Source organism: Spermophilus citellus, assembly GCF_964194105.1.
Source record: "Spermophilus citellus genome assembly, chromosome: 2".
Lineage (NCBI taxonomy): Eukaryota > Metazoa > Chordata > Mammalia > Rodentia > Sciuridae > Spermophilus > Spermophilus citellus.
Window position 1 is genome coordinate 89641829 of NC_138183.1, and position 20104 is coordinate 89661932.

At 36.6% G+C, this 20104-nt stretch overlaps 1 protein-coding gene across 4 annotated transcripts in view; it reads left to right on the plus strand.

The window, feature by feature from the left end:
* The window catches only part of NTRK2 (neurotrophic receptor tyrosine kinase 2), a 367515-nt gene that overhangs the window by 70233 nt on the left and 277178 nt on the right, over positions 1-20104 (plus strand). For all 4 annotated transcript variants that reach the window (XM_081264890.1, XM_081264891.1, XM_081264892.1 and 1 more), the window contains 2 exons: positions 1549-1646; positions 8180-8279. In XM_081264890.1, the coding sequence (XP_081121016.1) occupies positions 1549-1646; positions 8180-8279 (198 nt within the window). The remainder of the gene's footprint in view (positions 1-1548; positions 1647-8179; positions 8280-20104) is intronic.

A 20104-nucleotide genomic window follows, 5' to 3' on the forward strand; every position in this document is an offset into this window, starting at 1 on the left:
AAAATTTTATATTTAAATATGATAGTAGATATTTTTCCCATAAAGCCATTGAATGTTTGCATGTTTATTATTATATGTGAATTTAATTTGAGACTAATTTAAACTGAGAATTATGTTGCTTTACCTGCTTATGTATGTCAAAGTATATTTCTTCTAAATTGTGGTTGGTTGTTTTTGTGCATGTGATTTGCATATTTTTGCTTATATTTGCCCTGATATGCCTTAAAGAAAGAATATTTCAAATGGTTTCACAAATATTATGTTTGAATTGTGATTTTAGATTTTAAAATTATGTTTTGGATTTTTTTAGTAACTTCAGGACTTTAAAAACATCATCTTCCCACTGGCCTCAGATCCTACTTTGGGTCTTTTGGCCAAATGTCATGATATTAAACTACAGATATTTTAGTGATCTAAATTTTGCCTGTGTGGTTAGCTATAATATGAAGAGGGAAAAACAAATGATGTATGCTCATGTTTGAAATCAGTAAATTTTAAGATATTCAAAATGAAATTAATGAGAATGTGGTTTTTGGCATCAAAGATAAAACAGCAAACAGAAAACAGGTGCTTTTTCTGTTACTTTTCATTCACATTCAAAGGAGCACTCTACTAGTATAAAAGTAATTTAAATTGGTTGTCCTGAGTCCCACATGATGATTCTATCTAGGAAATTTTAACTTGAGGCTGAGATAATGAGATCACTTGTTCAGGATGGAAATTGAAGGCTCTGTCCCTACATAGAATTAAAATACACACATTAATAAACAACTTTGGGTTCAATAAACTTACCAAGCATTCTATGTGATATTTTGTATGTGATATTACTAATAAAAATTTTGATTACCCACAACACTTCAGTCATCTATTTCCATCTTGATTCATGTAGTCTGAAATTAACCCAGAAAATGGCAATTGCCATTGAACTTGGTGAAATGACAACATAGTTTGAAACTGAAATATTGGAAGCTTATCACTCTTTAAAAAATGCCCCATTGCAGACCCACATCCCATATTGGTGCTTATAACATATTCCATATTAAGCATTTTCCCTTTAGATAAGATGCTTATGCCCTGGAATCTGTGTTGCTCATTTGAAATCTGGGTTGGTGTCTCGGTTCTGTCACCATTTTGCCCAGAGGGCTTGGAGAAGTCATTTCACTTTTCCAAAATGAGAGGCTGTCTTAAAGATGCTGTGTCTATAAATCTGTGACCCTTAGGTGATTGATTCTCCTTCATGTTTGTTTTTGAGATGCCATTAATAAAGGGGTATATTCTTAAATGCAAAGGGAAAATGCTACCAAGTTTAGAATTTGACCAACAAACAGTGATGTGAAGATCTGGGGTGAATAAAACTTTGGGGTCGGGCAGTCCTGATGCTACTGTGGATTTAACTCTTCAGCCAGACATCTCCACAGCCAGGCTGTGGGTGGTTCAGAAGCCCTGTGATTTGTACTGCTTCATTCTAGATCTTTCTGTGGCCTTGTGTGTGTGGACACCTTAATGACAATTTCATGTTCCTTCTCTTTCCCTTTTCTCCACTTTAAGATTGGACTGCAACAAATGACCTCGGTGATGCCATGAACAAAAGCTATGAAATCCCCACCACAATTGTCCCTGGCAAAACTAGTCAGGAACGTCTCTCGGTGAGTGTGATAACTATTTCTAGATTGGTTCTGAGAATTTTGGAAGCTCAAAGTGTTGTAGGGATGTAGCTCCTCCTATAAGACATTATTTTCATATGTAAACAGGTAATTAAAGTTTGGAGGAGTTCATAAAAAGGTTTAAGAAAAGTGAAGGTGCTATATAGCCTCTGGCTTATTTGCTTCTCCTTTTTTTCACCACTTTAATTGTTAGTGATTCTTATTTCAAATATCTGTGCTTTACCATGTGATAACTAGATGATCAGGAATTTGTCATTCTCCTTCAACACACTTTCACATTCTGTTTAATATTTTTTTAATTGGAGTGCCCCACTGAATGTAGGAATCTAGTAGTTTATGGAGGATATAAAAATACAGATGAAAATCAGGTTTTTCATTTAGAAGTTAGCATTTAATCCAGAGGCCCCAGATGTATAGTGGTATTTTATGTAGTCTGTGCAGGATGGCCAGGTTTGGACATAGAAGAATGGGAGGGAAGGGTGTTGATATGCATGAGTGAGAGCTCTCAGACTGGTAAGCATGACACAGGTGTGGACTGGAGGGTCTGGTGTGTGCAGGGAAGTGGTAAGGTGGGAGACATAGGTCTTGAAGCACAGTCCCAAGGTAGTTTTCAGTTTTATTACACAGTGAAGAGCCACCAAAGGGAGAATCACGTATCTCAGGCATCTTGATAGGATTGGTGTTTTCTGTTGCTCTGGTCAAAACCTAACAGTTTCCTCCATAGTTTCATCTCATCACTTGTCACATGCATACAGCCTGCTTGTCCTGTGAGCTCTGCCTCTTTATATATTTTCCCCCCGGCATATCTTTCCACCTCTGCTGCTGTGGTTGTAGGCTAACCCAGGGCGTGGCAAACTAGGATTTATGAGGTTAAGTGTGGCTTGCCACCTGTTTTTTTTTTCTGCTTACAAGCTAAGAATCGTTTTTATATTTTTGAAAAAGAACAAAAGAATAATGATGTTTCATGGCCTGAAAATTTTATGAAATTCAAACTTCTATATCCATCAAGTTTTATTAAGATGTGATCATGCCCATATTATACATTATCTGTGGCTACTTTTGGTGGGTGGAATCATTGCAACAGAGACAATATGGTCTGAAAACTGAAAATGTTTACTATCTGGCCCTTTACTGAGAAAGCTAGCCACAGTTACTCTTTCCTGGAGGGTGCCACATCCTCCTAACCTGCCTCACTCATCTGTATTTATCAACTTCTGATCTTTCTCTACACAGCAGCTTTAGTGACTGTCACAAGCACAAATGAGATCACTTTCTGAAGTTTTATTTTTAATTGTCAAGTAATAATCTCATATATTTATGGGGTGTGAAGTACAATTTCCATACATGCATACATACACTATGCAATGATCAAATCAGAGTAATTAGCATATCTATCACTTCCAACATTTATCATTTCTTTGTGCTGAGAATACTTAAAATTCCTTTTTTAGCTTTCTGAAGCATACAATACCTTACTATTAACTGTAGTCACTGTGCAATGCAATAGATTATATAAAAAGCAGAATTTATTCCTTCTAACTGGAACTTTGTACCTATTGAACAATCTATCCCCTTTTCCTTTCCACACCTTTCCCTTTCCACACCTTCTGATAACTAATTTATTATGAGAATTTTTATTCCATAAACAGCATAAGTGAGAACATCCGGAATTTGTGCCTGGCTTATTTCACTTAACACAAATGCCCTTTATATATATATCTACATTGTCACAAATGACAGAATTTTCTTTTTTTTTCAGATCACTTATTTTTTCTAATTCTGTCTTCTCTTTTCAATTTTAATAAACCTTCTATCCCAAAAGCCAGACTCTTCACAGTGCCTTCTGCGGCCCTGTGGGGTCTTGTTCTTACTCCTCTCTCTGGCTTGTAGTCCACACCCTTCGCCCTTCTCACCTCTGTCTTTCTAAATGCTCCTCAAATACTCCAGGTTTACTCTTTGCATTCGTTGTGCCCCCTACAGCAGGTAGACATCGCAGAAATCATCATGTGGCTTTAGCAAGGTGGCCAGCAGGCAGCCTTTACTCTTTCATTTCCTTCTGAGCAGTCATTGTTTACCTCATGTATTTGCTAAATGTCTTTTTCTATACTCAAGATTCTTTAGCCAGATTCTTAGTATGGTGACAACCCCTAATCTGCAGTTTTTACCTTCCATGTTTTCACCTTCCATGCCTATCCCTCTCCACGCCACTGGTTCGCTGTGAAGCACCCTTTTGTCCAGCATGTCCACACTGTATAAACCACTCATCCATTAGCTACACAGTTATCAGATTGACTGTCATGGTTGAAGTAACCCTTATTTTACTTAGTAATAGCTCCAAACCACAAACTTTTATTGTGTTATATTTTTATAATTATTCTGTGTTCTGCTATTAGTTATTATTGGCTTCTTACTCTGCCTAATTTATAAACTATATCTATAGAAAAAAAAACATAACATATATAGGGTTCATTACTATCCATGATTTCAGCCATCCAATGGAAGTCTTGGTATATATCTTTCAGGTTAAAGGGGATTACCTCTAAGCAACCCGATCAGTGTTTTTTCACAATCACATCCTTACCCTCCAAAAATACCACCTGACACCTAGTAGGCATTCAGTCTTGCAGACTGACTAGACTTATGGTGAACACTATAGAATGGGTTGTATAACAGAGAGATTGGAAGTAGGTGATTAGTTAGGGGTTGGTGCAGTAATATGATGTGATATATACCCGAACCAAGGTCCTGTCAATGGCAATGGAAGGCTCCTAAACAGATCCAGCACAACTGCATTTGAAAGTGAACATGTCCTGTACAGACACACATGTACATACACATGCACACACTTCCATGCCGAGTATATGCATTACATTGAAATAGCAAGAACAAATACCATGGTGAATCTACTAAAGAATGGTTACTTTCTGCCTTATCAATCATTTCAAATTTTATTTTTATACTGAGTGATTTAGTATTTCTTAGTTTGTAAAAGTTGTTTGTATACCTAAGAAATCCAAACAGCATGCACTAAAGCCCACATGTGTGCATGTATCCCAATTATATTCATTTTTTCTCTTTTTTAATAAAAATGATAAAATGATAAAAGTGAAGCCCCTAATAGGCATATCTCAATAGGCATATCTCAATGATGTTGAACTGTCTATTGTACCAGAAGGCATGATCAATGAGGATACTTGTGGAAAGTTTGTACATTATGACTCTGTCTTAACTCCCTAGAAACCTGTGGGGGATGCAAGGTTATGTGTTATAGAATTTGAAGAAACTTTTAAAATGATGTGTGCTTCAGATACTTGATACAGAATCTTTTATCACAGTGTTGATCACTAGAAAAATTCCAGGGCCAAGAAACTGATATGAAAGTTGAAAGTATAGTCAGGGCATTTGGAATACAGCCGTAAACACTGATCCTCTGACCCAACAAGACCTTTTTATGCTGCACCTTGTTGGATTTGCAGGGAAGAGGAGATCCTTTTTTTTCTTAATTTTTAAGTTTGTTCTAATTAGTTATACGTGACACTAGAATACATTTTCACATCCTAAGAGATTCCTCTGGTAACAACCAAAAACCATCAATCAAATTCACACACCTAAAGGCCATCCACCATTTCAGCACAGGCACAGTTCATGAAACTCTGCATTTATCAAATGATTCACTTTTGAAAAAAAAAATGATTCTACTGTCAGGGGAGTCTTTGTTTATGAAAGTGTTACAATGACATCAGATAAGTTTAAATATTTGTTTGCAAATAATTGGCTGCTTTTTAAGTAGAACCCAATTCTCACTTTTCTGGTTGACTTGTACATTCTGTAACTATGTAGAGAAAATGGGATAAACATTGGTATCTGATGAAAAAAAATGGAAGCTTGGAGAACTGAAACATCTGTCTAGCTCCACCACAGCCGCAAAAGGATAGGTGTCCTGCAAACACAGGGACCTGGGGCACTTGAATTCCCAAAGACTTGTTAAATTGAGTCAGAGCCTACACCATGGTATTGTGGAGAGGTTGGGAGACTTTGGGGAAATCCCAGAACCTCTCTTCATCCCAGTTGTCTTATCTATAAAATATTGTTGGAACTTGTTTGTTTAGTTATTCTTCTATATTTGGAAGTCTGGAGGCTAATAAAGAAAATTATAGCTGACATACTATGATTTCTTTCTCATGAAAACATTAGTTAGAAATAAAGTAACAGCAACAACAAAACCCAAGCTCATTCGTAAGTTTGAGGGAAATGGTTTTGATAAGAACCACTTAATCTATAATTAGCTTTGTAGGAATTACTGCTGTTCTGTGAGTGTATAGAATGGTGAGGCAGAGTTAAGTCTTAAGTTCAGATGTGTGCAGGAGCATCATCTGGGAGAGCCACTCATAGCTAAAGTACTAGAGCAGAGAATTATCATACCTTCACTCCACCTGGGCCAGGAGGTTGGCATTGTTCTTTTCTGTGTTGTGACTTATTTAATGATGTCCTAATCTGACATCAGATAGTGCCATCCTGGGGAGGATTAGCCATTGTGTTTTTATTTTCTTACATTCATTGTTAGTCACACACTAGTGAGACAGTGTCATGAAACAGGTGTCAGAAACATCTAGACAGACTGATTCAAGTGCTGGGGTTGGGAGGTGTGACCTTGGGTTACTTGTTTAATTTTTTCCTAAATTTTAGTTTTATCATTGTCATAGCCAACACTATGTTTCCTATTGTAGTAGAGACTATTCTGAGCCTATTTTCTATATTAACTCATTGAGGATTTACAACAACCTAAATATAAATATAAGATATATATTACATATAAATATAATATAAAATAAATATAACATAAATATAAAACAATTATATTCCCCATTTTACACATGAGGATTATGGAATGCAGAGAGCTTAAGTCATTCTGAAATCATGTATCTAATAAGTGCTCATTCTAAATTTTACACTAGGAAAAAAACATGTTCTTAAAATTCTCTACTCTCTAGTGCCTCTCACTATATTGGTCCAGGTAAACTATGCTGCAGTAACAAAAATCCCCAAATCTTAGTGGCCCAAACCACAAATGATTTTTTCATGTTTTATTCCATATTGGCTAGGACCTCCGTTCAGCTTTGTCTTGATTCTAGGACTGGATTGACAAAGCAGCTGCTTTTTGGAGAGCTCACATTTATTATAGCAGAGAGAAAAAGAGCTGTAGAGAAGGATGGAGTAAGGTTTCTTAACCTTGGCACTATTGGCATTTTACCACAAGTAAGTTTTTGTTTGGAGGCCTTATCCTAGCCACTATGTGATGTTTAGCAGCATCCCTGGCTTCTATCTACCACCCACTTTTACCCTGCTAGCAGGTAAGTCAATGTGGACATCCAAGATACTGTAAGGCAGAAGTTAGCAAATTGGGTCTGAATCCATCTGTCTGCCCATCTGTTTTTATAAATAAAGTTTTACTGGAATACAGCTACACCTGTTTGTTTCCCTATTTTCTATGGCTGCTTTCATGCCACACAGCCCAGCTGAGTAGTTGCAGCAGAGATTGACTGTGTGACTGGCAAAGCCTACATAATTACTATCTGACCCATTATCTGACCCATAAAGGTTGCCAACTCCTTGAAACTTCTGTTTTTAAATACAAAATCTTGGGCTGAGCAAAACTGAAAGGTGATGCATATGCTGCTTATATCTCTGTTTCTGGAATATTATAATGCACCTAGAGTGGCACTGTGATCATAATGGGCTTAGAGTCGTGATGATAGCAGTGTGAACTCAATTTCCACTTGTATCTCTGCCATCGTCATCTCAGGACTGTTAAAGGATTCCCATGCCTATCTCTGCTTATATAACCCAAACTTTGAAATTCCATTTTTAAACTTAAAACACCATTTTTTGGCCTTGACATCCATACAGAAAAGTTCACAGATCATAAATGTACAATTCCAAGAGCTTTCACAAATGGAACGCACCCAAAAGTGTCCTCCTGCTTTTTACTCATTGCTCACAGGTATCTCCCTTCTAAGAACAATGATACTAACTAACCTAAAAAACCTTTTATATTATGGACAACTTTCAAACACTCAAAAATTAGAGAGAACTATAAAATCGACCCCATTGTTTCTTTCACCAACCTAAAAACTATCAGTCATATTTCATGTACTCTTTTATCTTTCTTCTGTCTCTCCAAATGGATGGATGCATGAATGAATGGATGGATGGGTAGATGGGTGGATGGATGGGTGGATGGGTGGATAGTTAATGCTATAGAAACAATTATGTCTGTATCCTATCAATCGAATGCCCATTTTTATAAGCTTTAACTTATGTTTTCTTATGTGTAAATTAGTTATAATAATAGAACCCACATACTCTGTTATAGGGTTATTGAGGATTAGGTGAATTGGTATATCTAAAGCTTTTAAAAGAACAAATATCCAGTAAACATTAACTGTCCTCCTCCTCATCATCATATAATTATGGGGAACTATTATAAGTGTGTCACTGGCCTCTCTCCTCTCTAGGTCTATGCTGTGGTGGTAATTGCATCCGTGGTGGGATTTTGTCTGCTGGTGATGCTGTTTCTGCTTAAATTGGCAAGACACTCCAAGTTTGGCATGAAAGGTAAGAAGGGTTATATTTGTTTTACTTCTTATGTGGAATAATTTTTGGCTTATGACTAATGCTAATTACCACTAAAGAAGGAAGTGGCTAGATTTACAATGACTGGTTTTTAAGACTGAAAAAAATAGCAACAAATATATGATACTACAGATCGAGACTGAGCAAAACAATGTTGATTACTCAGAACTGCCTACTTTCCCATGAGGATGGCTGTCCCAGAAGATACGGAACTGGCTTCTTGAGTATTAAGTGGCTAATGATGAGCTTGGCCTATAAATACTGCTTGATTTTCCCTTTCGCTTACATAAGGGCAGGCGAGACCTGGTGGCTAGTGTAGTGTGGGCACGTGTGCTTTGTGAAGAAAGGTCTTTTCTGGTATACATTTGATTTCCACATCTTTAGTGGCATGCTTTTGGTCTTGTTTTGCTCTTCCAGATTCTAATTATTTGAAATTTAAACTATACTTTTGGAAGCAAAAGAAGAACAGCTGTTGGCAGTACCTGGAGGATCTGTGAATGAATGGCTTTTTTTTTCTATGTGGAAAATTCTCAGTGTTGGATTAAAAATTAGAGGCTATATTGCTTAAGAATAGATCAGTAATTTCTTTTAGAGACTTGAAAATAAATTTTGGTGGAATGGGTAAATTTGTATCCATGTTTTTGTTATCTAAAAAGTGAAGAGTTTTCATAATTTAAAAACGTTTGCTCTAAAGTTTAAACTTATGCATTGGCCCTTAAGTTATTGTCGTATTTTGTGTCTGAGTGGGAAGGCTGTGAAGACTTACTGGTGTCTAGTTGTGTTGGAGAGCAGGTCTGATAGGTTTTCTTCATCCATGTGGCCAATTTGAATTACTGTTAATGTTGCTTGTCTATTTGGAAGGGAATGTTTGAGTAGCAGTAAGTTGCCCAGCACACACTGGGCCCTGGGGTAGACCAGATATATTTATGACATTCCTCTTTTAGATTTGTTGGTGTCTGTGGTTCTGGTTTTTAAATTAGAAATGAAAAGGAAGATTGTTGGTAAATTCAGACATAAAACAACAAAAATAAGAAAAAAAACACAAACTTCTGACTCCCCCTTAACCTGCTGACTCTTGACATTTCTTTAGGACAATAAAAAATCTTTTATTCTCTAATTATCAATAAAACTTGGGAGAGGCAGTATACTACAGTGATTTTAATTCATTCTACAACTGATTCTCAAATGTGACTGGGTTCTAGAAACTCCTATAGGACTTGGGAAGACATGGATCACGGGGATTCCTCCAGAGATTCAGATTAATAGGGTCTGGATGGACCTGTGAGCTGGCATTTCTCGCCGTTTCTAGGGGATACCAGTACTGCTATTACCTAAGCATTCTTGTGTGTGTGTGTGTGTGTGTGTGTGTGTGTGTACTGGGAATCTAACCCATGGGTGCTTCACCACTGAGCTATATCCCCATCCCTTTTTGATTTTTTTTTTTTTTAATTTTGAGACAGGGTCTTACTGAGTTGCTGAGTGTTTTGCCAAGTTGCTGAGGCTGGTCTCAGCAATCTTCCTGTCTCAGCCTCCTGAATCGCTGGTATTATAGGAATGCACCACTACACCTGGCCTCCTAGCATTCTCTGAGAATCACTTTTCCATGTCAAAAACATGGGCTACCAGATCTCTCTCTGAGTGTGACAAGGTGTGGGGGAGGGAAACAAAACAAACTCACCCATTGCTTCCCAGACCTTTTGGAGTCACAGGGTCTCGAGGCTGTCACTAGGGCTGGACTAGGCAGCTGTCCTCTACATGTTGGCCACCTACCATGGCAATTTGTGTTTCTCATTTTCATCAAGTGCTTTCTTTCCTTAGAAGCACTTGGAGTGCATGTCCCCAAGCATCGATTTTACTGGAGAGTATCACATTCTAGCAGTATAGAATTTCCTTTCTTGAAGATTTAGTTTGAGATCTTTCATCCCATGGCTTTTCAGTGTGAAGATACATCCAGTTCCTTTTGGGAGCTCATTAAAGCTCTGGGAATCCCTGGAGCAAAATCAAGAAGCCCCTCCTCATCCTTGGTTTAGGACTACTCCTGACAGAAAAATTATATGTCAACCTCCCACTCTCTGTAGAGCAGCTAGAGAAAAGGGAAAAGGTGGATTTTTGTTTTAAAGAAGATTGTATTTAATATTGGGATCCTGCTGCTAGGACTGATATTGTATTTTACTTGGATAATTGGGGGGTGATTGCCACTAAAGCACCTATATTTTCTGAGTGTAACCTGAGGATATCCTTAATGAATTGGAAGATAGAGCTTGCTTAACCTTGACACAGAGTTAGCAAATGACTTCCTTCAGGCAGTAACTATTATATTGCATGTTTTTCTCTCTTTCCTAAACAAAAAACAAAGGTATTTTTAGAAATTTTGTCTCAGAGAGTCATATTCTTGTTTAGAATAGCTTATTTTTGTATTTTTAGCTCCATGTGGCATGATATGAGCAAATTGGGCCTGATCTGAGGTTATTTTTTACAAGTTAGAAGCTGAGTTGATAATCTTTGGGGATCTAGAAATTAGGATGTGGCTCATACAGCCAGTGCAAATGAAACTGCATAAAAAGTGGTATTTAAAAATTAATGTAACTTAATGTACTTTGAATGCTATTAGAGCAAGGATTACCACTGAAAAACATATGTATAAAAAGAAAAAAAAACATGTAAAAACACTACTGTACTTCCTGAAATAACCAGGCAATATGTCAGTCATGATTTCTGAGTTAGAATAGAATAGATTCATAGCCTTGGCCTGAACTATAAATACTGTGAGAGGCCAACAACTGATGTGCACAAGAGCTGTTCCAAATGTAACTCTTACCTTCATAAGTATCTTCATGGATATTCTAACCCCATTATTATTCCCTGATCCTGGAAACAGACTGGGATAGAGGATGACTGTCAGCCCACCCATAGGTGCTCTCAGCTCTTGGCTCATCCCTTAGTTATATTAATACGTTTACTGTAGCTACAGTCAAATACCTGAAGGTGGATGCTTTATAGAAGAAAGAGCTTTATTTAGCTCACAGGTTTCCAGGCTGAGAGTTCAAACAACATAGTGCCAGCTCTGGTGAAGAATCCCTGGCCTTGCTACATCATGGCAAGAGCTTGTGTGAGAGAAGTCAGATGGTTACAAGCCAGAGAACAAGGAAGGACAGACTTGCTCTTTTATAACAGCTTTGAAGTTTTTCAGTCGTTACTGAGTGGTTGGAGACCATCGGGATTTTTCTAAGTTTCTAACAGGGAAAATCCTATTTATTTCCTATGATTCAAGATAATTAATGGCTATAGACAAAAGGGCATCTTGTCCAGGCTTTGTTGCAGGGTATGTAGGTTGGGTATCACATGAGGTTTTGAACAATTATTACTGTTTCAGTTTAGAGGATTCACTTTGGCTTTCCATTTTGCATATGAACATATTTAATTTCTACCTCTTTACCTTTGTGTAGATGACTTTGGACTGTGTGTCTTTGTCCAGTTCTGAAGTTGGCAGAAATTCCAGATAGTGGCTTATATCGTCCTGTTAAAATAGAATTTATCTTTCACTATTGATTGCTATAGTTTAAGCTTCTTATTGTTAGTGTCCATCTACTAGGCTGCTAACCCTGTTTCAGTAAAGATGTCAAGGGGGAAGAACGTTCCTTGTCCATTTTTCTCTTGCTCATTTCTATACCTCTACACTGTCCTGTTGATTTTTGGTGGATATTTAATTACCATAATTGTAGAAGCCCCATATGAAACCTCTCTGTTAGTGTTGTGCCATCTGTACAGAGGTTATTCATATGTGTGTTTTATATGGAGGCATGAAATATGTAGCAGCTCTATCTAAATCTATGTCTGTGCCAATACCTCTACATGTAAGCACATCATTTTATTCCTTTTCTTCTCAGGCTGCCTCTGATTTATTTTAATTTTAGTTTTCAGTGATACAGAGTTCAAGGAATGTTGCAGAGTAGCTTTATTGCCAAAGAATAGGCAACGAGGCCTTTGAATGCTCTCGATCCTGCTGTAACCAAGTCTTATGTTTAGCTCTCACATGGCTTCCTGGCTCCCTTTCTTCACTGAAGAAGTAGAAGTGCATATGAAGGGGAAATGCGAGCTTCTACAGCCATAAGGGCAGCCAAGTCTTCAAAGATTTCTTCACGCTGGGAGCCTTGCCTGTAGCATTAATGGTGTTCAAGGTTGGAGAAAATACAAAATATAGCAGCATGGAGGGCACTTGGCATGCATCACACTGGTAAAGAGTAGTTTTGGCTATCAGCACAGTATTACTTGAATTTCCTGAACGGTAACCTACCGTTAAACCTGATGCATTTATTGTCTTTCTAGAGTAAAATATCTAAGGGACCCTCAGAAACTCCTACAGAAGGAACTAAAAAGGAAGCCTTTTCTCTCACTGTCTTAATAACCTACACAGATTTCCTCTGCAGCCTTCTACCTTGCTCGAAGAATTCTCTGTTTGCATTCATTCCTTCCTGCCCTTTGAGCTTTAAAGATTTCCACTCAGTAATGACTGAAAAGCTACACTGCCTGAGGATGCAGATCCAGGTTTTCTTAACTCCAAACTCCAAGTCCACAATTTAAATTTCTGCTCTTAAAAATGGTCTTCTAGATGTCTTTTAACAACAACCAAAAATCTGGTTAGTTTTAAATAGTCATAAACATAGTGGGACCAAAGCTAAAGAGGTTGAAGGTTAAAGCCTTTTATATGAGCTGAAAACAATTCTGGAAAGTTTAGGAGGTTGAATTTAACAGATATTTGGATCAACTTTTAAAGAGAGGAAAATATGACCAAAAGCCAGAAGCACAGTTGTAGAAACATCTGTAAGGACAAACCGCTTTCCATATCCTTCCGGCTTATTTTTTTTTTTAAATAACATTAACATTGAAAAGTTATAACACTAACAAATGAATGCATTCTTGTTTTTCAAAATTTCACATAGTTTAGAAATATATAATGTTAAAAATGGAAATTCCCTCTTTTCCCACTACCATTTCTACTCCTAGAAATACCTTTCTTTAACCATCAAGAATACATATATTATGTAAATGATAAAAAATATAGCTTCACTTTTTATGCAGATAATCAAACATGTAGCCTCATTTTATGCTCCATAAAAAACTGTAATACTAGTCTCATTCTGGATCTTGTTCTAAGTTAACAATTTCCTTGTAGATCTTTTTTGTAGCAATACCTAGGGAAGCTGCTACATTCGATTTAATAGCATTTTCAAGCATTCTGATATTAGAGTAATTGTATTTGTATCTGGCTCTGCCTCTTGCAAGCTGTGTGAGCAAGTATCACATATTTTCTTGCCTCAGTATTTCTTTTCGCAATCAAGCAGCGAGTTCATCAGCTTTCCTTGACTGTAACAAAATACTGGAGATAATCAGCTTATAGAAGGATAAGTTTTATTTTGGCTAACAGTTTTAGAGATCTCAGTCCATGCTTGGTTGGCCCCATGGCTTTGGGCCTGTAGTGGTACATCATATTGGGTGTGAGTGGTAGAGTAAAATCACTTATCTTATGGCTACAAAGTGAAAGAAAATGGAGAGGAAGGGACTAGGGTCCTACTGTTCCCTTCAAGGGCATGTCTTTAATGACCTGACTTGTTTTCACAGGCCCTAATCTTAAAGTTGCCAGCACCTCCCAATAGCACCAAGGTGGGGACCAACTCTTCAACACATATGCTTGTGAGGCACATTCCAGATCCAAACTGTATCAGGCAGTAATAGTACTTACCTCATAGGGTTGTTATGAAGACAAACTATGTTTATGTTTTTTGGAGCACCTATACACATTCCTATTACTTAGTAATTGCTACTAACTAGTTACTGTTATTTATTATTTGTGATTTATTTAAAACATTTGGACATTTAAGTTTTTACAAAGTTTCAGAAAAAAGTATTTCAAATCATATCTTATATAGATATATAGATATGGGAAATGGATTGCTGAGGAAAAAAGTGTGTCAATTTTAGATGTGGAACAATTACCTTTCCAATTTAGTCTTTCAGTATCAGTGTAAGAAGTTTTTTATTCTCACCCATATTGGATATAATCAGTCATTTATGTTTTTGCCAATTTGGGGTCAAGATGATGTTGTGAAGAATAATAAAGCTAACCTTCTTTATCATGTGAAAAATAAGAAGAAATGTTATTTTATTATTGATTTATAGATACATGGTGCTTTGCATATATTAATTTTTATTGGTCATATAGGTTGCTCATATTTTCTTACAGTATTTTGACTTTTTAATGGTGTCTTTGGCAGACAAAAAGACATGCCTTCTTATAGAAGCAAATCCAAGTTTTATTTCTTACTGAGGGAGGCCTTTCTTGCCCTAAGGTTATAAACATACTTTTTTAACTTTTCTACTTTTTTCCTGTGTTTTTTTCAACTTAGCTCATTAATCTTTTTATAATTCCTTTTCTCTTTTTTTAAATTTGATGTGAAGTACTCCTGTTTTTCAAAGATACACAGAACAAAGAATCTTGAGGGAAATGTAACATTTTTCAGGGAGACCAACAATATTATTTTAACTTTATAAATCAGGAAGTCACTAATAAAACAAAAAGAAAATTTGAAGAACTTGTGAATTAATTCATTTTTGTAAAGTAAGTAGGAAGCTTTGTTAGGTCTCTTGTTAATGTGGGAATGTAAACCTTACAAAACAGTATCAGAGAAAATAAGATTTTACAGGAAACCAACTTTTTTCCTCTTTCTTTCTTTCTTTCTTTCCTCTCTTTCTTTCTTTCTTTCTTTCTTTCTTTCTTTCAGCTTCAAATTGAGCTCAGAGTATATCTTAGGACTTTCTTAGTACAGAATAAAAGATATTCAGATGGAAGAGTATTTTAATAAACTGAAAATATATCTCTAGAAAAGAATTAGTCCAAATGTCTCTTTCCTGTTGTTAGGAGATATTATTAAAAGCTTTTCCCCATATGTTTGTGAGGTGGAAAGTTACTTTCCAAAGTCTCTTAACTTCTTTCATGCCAACATTTGGGTTATGTCTATGTGAAAGCCAAAGATGCTTACTCTTTGCAGCATATAAAAAATGTGTGCAGAACTTAAAAATTGGCCAGAGGAGGGAGGGCCAGACAGAAAGCAAAGGAATCAGACATTCTTTCTTTAGCCTTGTAAGAAAGCTTAACTCTTTAAATTTTAACTTTTAATTGACACATAATAATTTTGTATATATTTGCAAGGTATGGTGTGACATTTCAACACATGAATGTAGTGTGTAATGATCAAGACGATTGTCATATCTATGACCTCAAACATTTATCATTTTTTTGTGTTGAGAACATTTGAAATACTCTGTTAGATATTTTGAAATATACAATTAACTGTAGTCAAATACTGTGTCAATTACAGCATAGTTACTGTGCTGTGCCTAGGGCATTCTTTCTATCCAGTTGCATCTCTGTACCTGCTAAACATTCTCTCCCCATCCTCTGTTTCCCTACCCTTCCCAGTCTTCTATGAGATCAACTTGTTTAGCTTTGCATCTAAGTAAGAACACGCAGTATTTGTCTATCCATGCCTGACATATTTAACTTAGCACAGTCTCCTCCAGGATCCCCCATGTGGAGGTCAGTGGCATGAACTGCAGCTTTTGTTTGCCTGTCTTATCTGAGCTGTCTCCACAAACCCCACGTGATTGTGTTTGCCTGTAATGTAGAAAGTTCCTGCAATGCTGAGAAATGAATTTAGTATTTAAAAGCCAGGGAAAACGATCTCTTCTTTAATCCTCCTTAAACCTTGTGGTAAATTCATTCTCACCTTCTCTCATGATCATAGCATACTTTAAAATGGACTTTCAAAATCGGAAAGTGTACTCATTTTCTTCTTCTTTTCCTCTTAATGTCTCTTTCACCTTTTACTGCTTTTCTTGGTATTTTGTTCTATTTCTCTATGCTTCCTAAAAATTTTTTTCCTCTCTTATGTTTTTTTTTTTTCCCCTCATTCCTAGCATCTAATTTTGGTGGTCGAGCTTCTCAGAATTGATGAAGACAGATAATAACTTTTCTTAAATTCTAACATATGCTTTGAGTTTATCTTACTTTATTTTGGGCAAGAATACTGAATACTATGGGAATAAATTTAGTTCTAAACAACATAGTTGTCACGTAGCACTAGGGAACACCGCCTGATTGAATAATTTACCTCCTTTATGTTTGTAATATATTAAGTCTCCTCCTCTAGGAACACATAGAAATATAATATTGGGGACTTGTAAACCAGACAAGCTTGGGTTCAAATTCTGAATTTCCCATAAGCTAACTATAATTTGGGACAAAATTTTAAACTCTAAATCTTAATTTCACCTTTGTAGAATGAAGAATAATATTCATGTCTCAGGTGACTGTAATAATTAAATCAGTGCTTGGAATAGTCCCTGGATCTTTGAGCTAATTCCATAAAGAGTGGTTATTTTTCAGTTTTATGTTCTGGCAATACATTGTTAAGGAAAAGAATATGGGAGATTACTGATGGACTTTATACTAAGTCAGAATTTCAGAAAAAAAGGTAAATAGTGTGTATAAGAGTTTCAAAGTTTGACAGTGGAGTTTATAGAAACCATTGTAATCACAGCCTATCTCTACTGCAATGTGTCTTTATAGATGACACTAAATATTCCTAGGTATAGTTTAAAACTTATGGTAATCTCAAGAAGATGTTACTTTTAAGTTATCAACTGCATAGGCATGTATATAAATTTGTTGAAACATGCCATTATTTAAAGCCATTATGTACAAAATTATTGCAAATCCTTAATTTTATTGAGCAGTTCCTCCATCTTAACTTGTTTTGGGTTATATGAGAAACCTGTTTTATTGATTGATTTGGTATGCTAGTTTTAGCATTTTCTTTTGAAAGGAGTATTTACTGAAAAAAAAAAAAGGAATGGGAGGAAATGCAAGCCTCCCAATACCAGTAGTTTAGATCTAGAAACATGAGCTTATGGAAACTTCTAATATGATTGCATGGAGGAGATTGCAACTGCTAAAAAGATTTCTTGTATACAAAACCAGGCTTTGAATTTGATGTATTTACAGTATGTTAGAGAGGAAAAGAGGGATTCTGGAGAAATTAAATTCTTCCTTTTGCAATGGATTGCCATCCAAATTATTGTAACCATAGGCCAGGACACTTATATTTTGTGGGAGAAGCCATTGCTAGGATAGGAGGATGGCAGTAGAAGATGTTTGTTTTTATCAAGACACCAGCAAGGTAGAAAAACATGGGCCTCTTCTGAGATCTTTTGGGAACATTGGTGGTCTGAGGAGAGAGAGAGAGGGAGGGAGAGAAACAGAGCACTGCAGTGACCCAGTCTCATTCAGACTCTTTTACGTCTTTAGTAAGATATTAATACCATGAATGGAAGGCAGAAAAATTATGTCAGTCCCAGCTGGTGACTGTGTAAGGAAGGAAGGGGACAGGAGTTCATGGTGGGAGTGGGTGGGAGGGAAGAATGCTGAGAATGAGGTGGAGTTTCTATTTACAGTTGTCAACTTTCATAGTTCTGGCAAGACTTGAACCACCTTCAACCACTGAACTGAGCCTTTCCCACACTTACTTCCTGGACCATCTGTAAAAGAAAATTGTGTGAAGACTAGAAATAACAGTTCAGGACTCAAAAATCATCTGAGAGTGCCCTCCAGCTTTAATATCTACTGCTCTGTTACAAAACTACTCAACATAATCTCATATTCATTAGGCACTTCTGGTGATATTTTTATTATTATTTTGATGTGTAATGATACAGTCTATTTTTCTTCCCCTATGGAGCCTCAATGTCCTTACTGTTCACATATGAAACTGTGTTTATAGGGACAACACTAAATTTTTCTGGACATAGTTTTGAACTTGTGGCCTATATGTTATCAACAGAAGCCACTTCTTATTTAGTTGACATTCCCAGTAACTGTTTACTATTAACTTGCATGTCATATGAGTCCTGGGAATGATACCTTTGACATCCCAGCCTGAGAGTAAAGCAGGGCAGCCCTGTCTTAGCTATCTCTTCCTGGAATGCTGTGGGTTTCAGGGAGCAGTCCAACAGCTGGGCTGTTTCCTGAGTCTTCCAGTTAGACTTTCCAGCATGACCTTGTCATTTTGTTTGAAATAAATGTTTGGAATATTAGATTTATCCATCTTGAATGCCATGCATTTGATAGCCCAGAATAATTAACTTCTGTATGATTTACATGTAGCCTTTCCTCTTTGAATATGGTAAAATTTCAAGGTGATTTTAAAAGTACATTTATATGTATATCCCATAATGATTTATCCTTCACATCATATCTGATTTCTCTTGTGAGGTTGTGGTTAAGGAATTGGTAAAATTCCAACTGGTTAAGGAATTGGGAAAATGACTAGGATTGGTATTGAAAAAGATCATGTACATATGTCAGGCAAAGAACCATAAGAGATGTGGCTTTATTTTTTATAGTTTGAAAAATATATTTTTAGCCCCTTTTGCAGGACATTAATCTCCTATCATTCCAGGCATACTTGAATGATTGTGGGTACAGAATGTTCAGAACTCCCTGTCAATTCAGAGTCTTTCACTTTTCTCTCCATTTCCTCTGGTTGCATTTCTTTTTCTGGTCAGTGGTGAAGAAGGCACTCAGAGTTGATAAAGTGCCGCATCCTAGGGAGGGGACACATCTGTGAGTTGGTGGCTATTTCTGTATGCTGGTGATGGTTCATCTCTCCACTTACCTGTCCTTGGCCACCAGTCTGTGCAAGTCACAGGTATAGCATCTTACATTCCTCACCAAGTTCTGCCACCTTCATGTCTCTCTGCAAGGATATCCTTGTAGCTGTGGGGACACAGAAGATGTTATGAGGCTAGCTGCAGCCTTCTCTGCTTACACACTCTATGAAGTACTCCCTGCTTTATTGCTCTCCTGGTCTTACAGGCTTGGGATTGCTGTGTCCTTGGGATTGTTGTGTCCTTGGGATTGCTGTGGCTTCTTGGCCACCTTTTCAGGTCTTCCTAGGAAGCTGGGCTCAGGATTCTTCTTTTGCATCTCTAACCCTTACTTGAAGTTCTGTGTTTTAAATACTTGAGCAGGGGCTAGGGGCTAGTGCTCTTCCTGCCTGTATCTAACTTTTTGTCTCCCCTTGAATTCTCTTCCTTTTTCCTATAGGGACAGAAGGAATGTGGAAAAGTGGTTTTGCCTGATTTTATCATCTTCCAAATAATTTTCATCATGCATGTGGATCTCATTTTTTTCTTCTACTTTTTATTTTGAAATTTGCAACAATAAAAGTTGAAAGAATATTGACAGTGAATCCAGCATTCAGACTCATCCTGAAATGAAAAATGTTCAAATTTTCAAATGAAAAATGCTCAAAAAACAAGCATTTTGTTGTTGGAAAATAAGTTTACCACATGTCCTTTTACTCCTCAGTTTTCTAACATAAAGTTTTTCCTAAAACTAAGGACATAATATCTCCTGAAAGGACACCATAGCATTATTATTACATTCAAGAAAATTAAAATAGTTCCACTACAACTGATATTACCTTGTCTATCTTTGGATTTCCCCAGTATTCAGAAAGGCGTTTTATGGCTATTTATATTTTAAAGCAAGATCAACTCAGAGTTAATGCACTGCATTTAGTCGTTAGGTTTCTTTAGTCACTTTCAGTTTAAAATGCTACCTCCATTTTTTTTCCTTCCTGATATTGACTTTGTAAAGAATCCAGGGAGTTGTCCTGCAGAGTGTCCCTCATTGTGGCTCTGTTCCTTGGGCTTTTTCCTTGTGGTATTTATTCTTTAACTAGTCATTT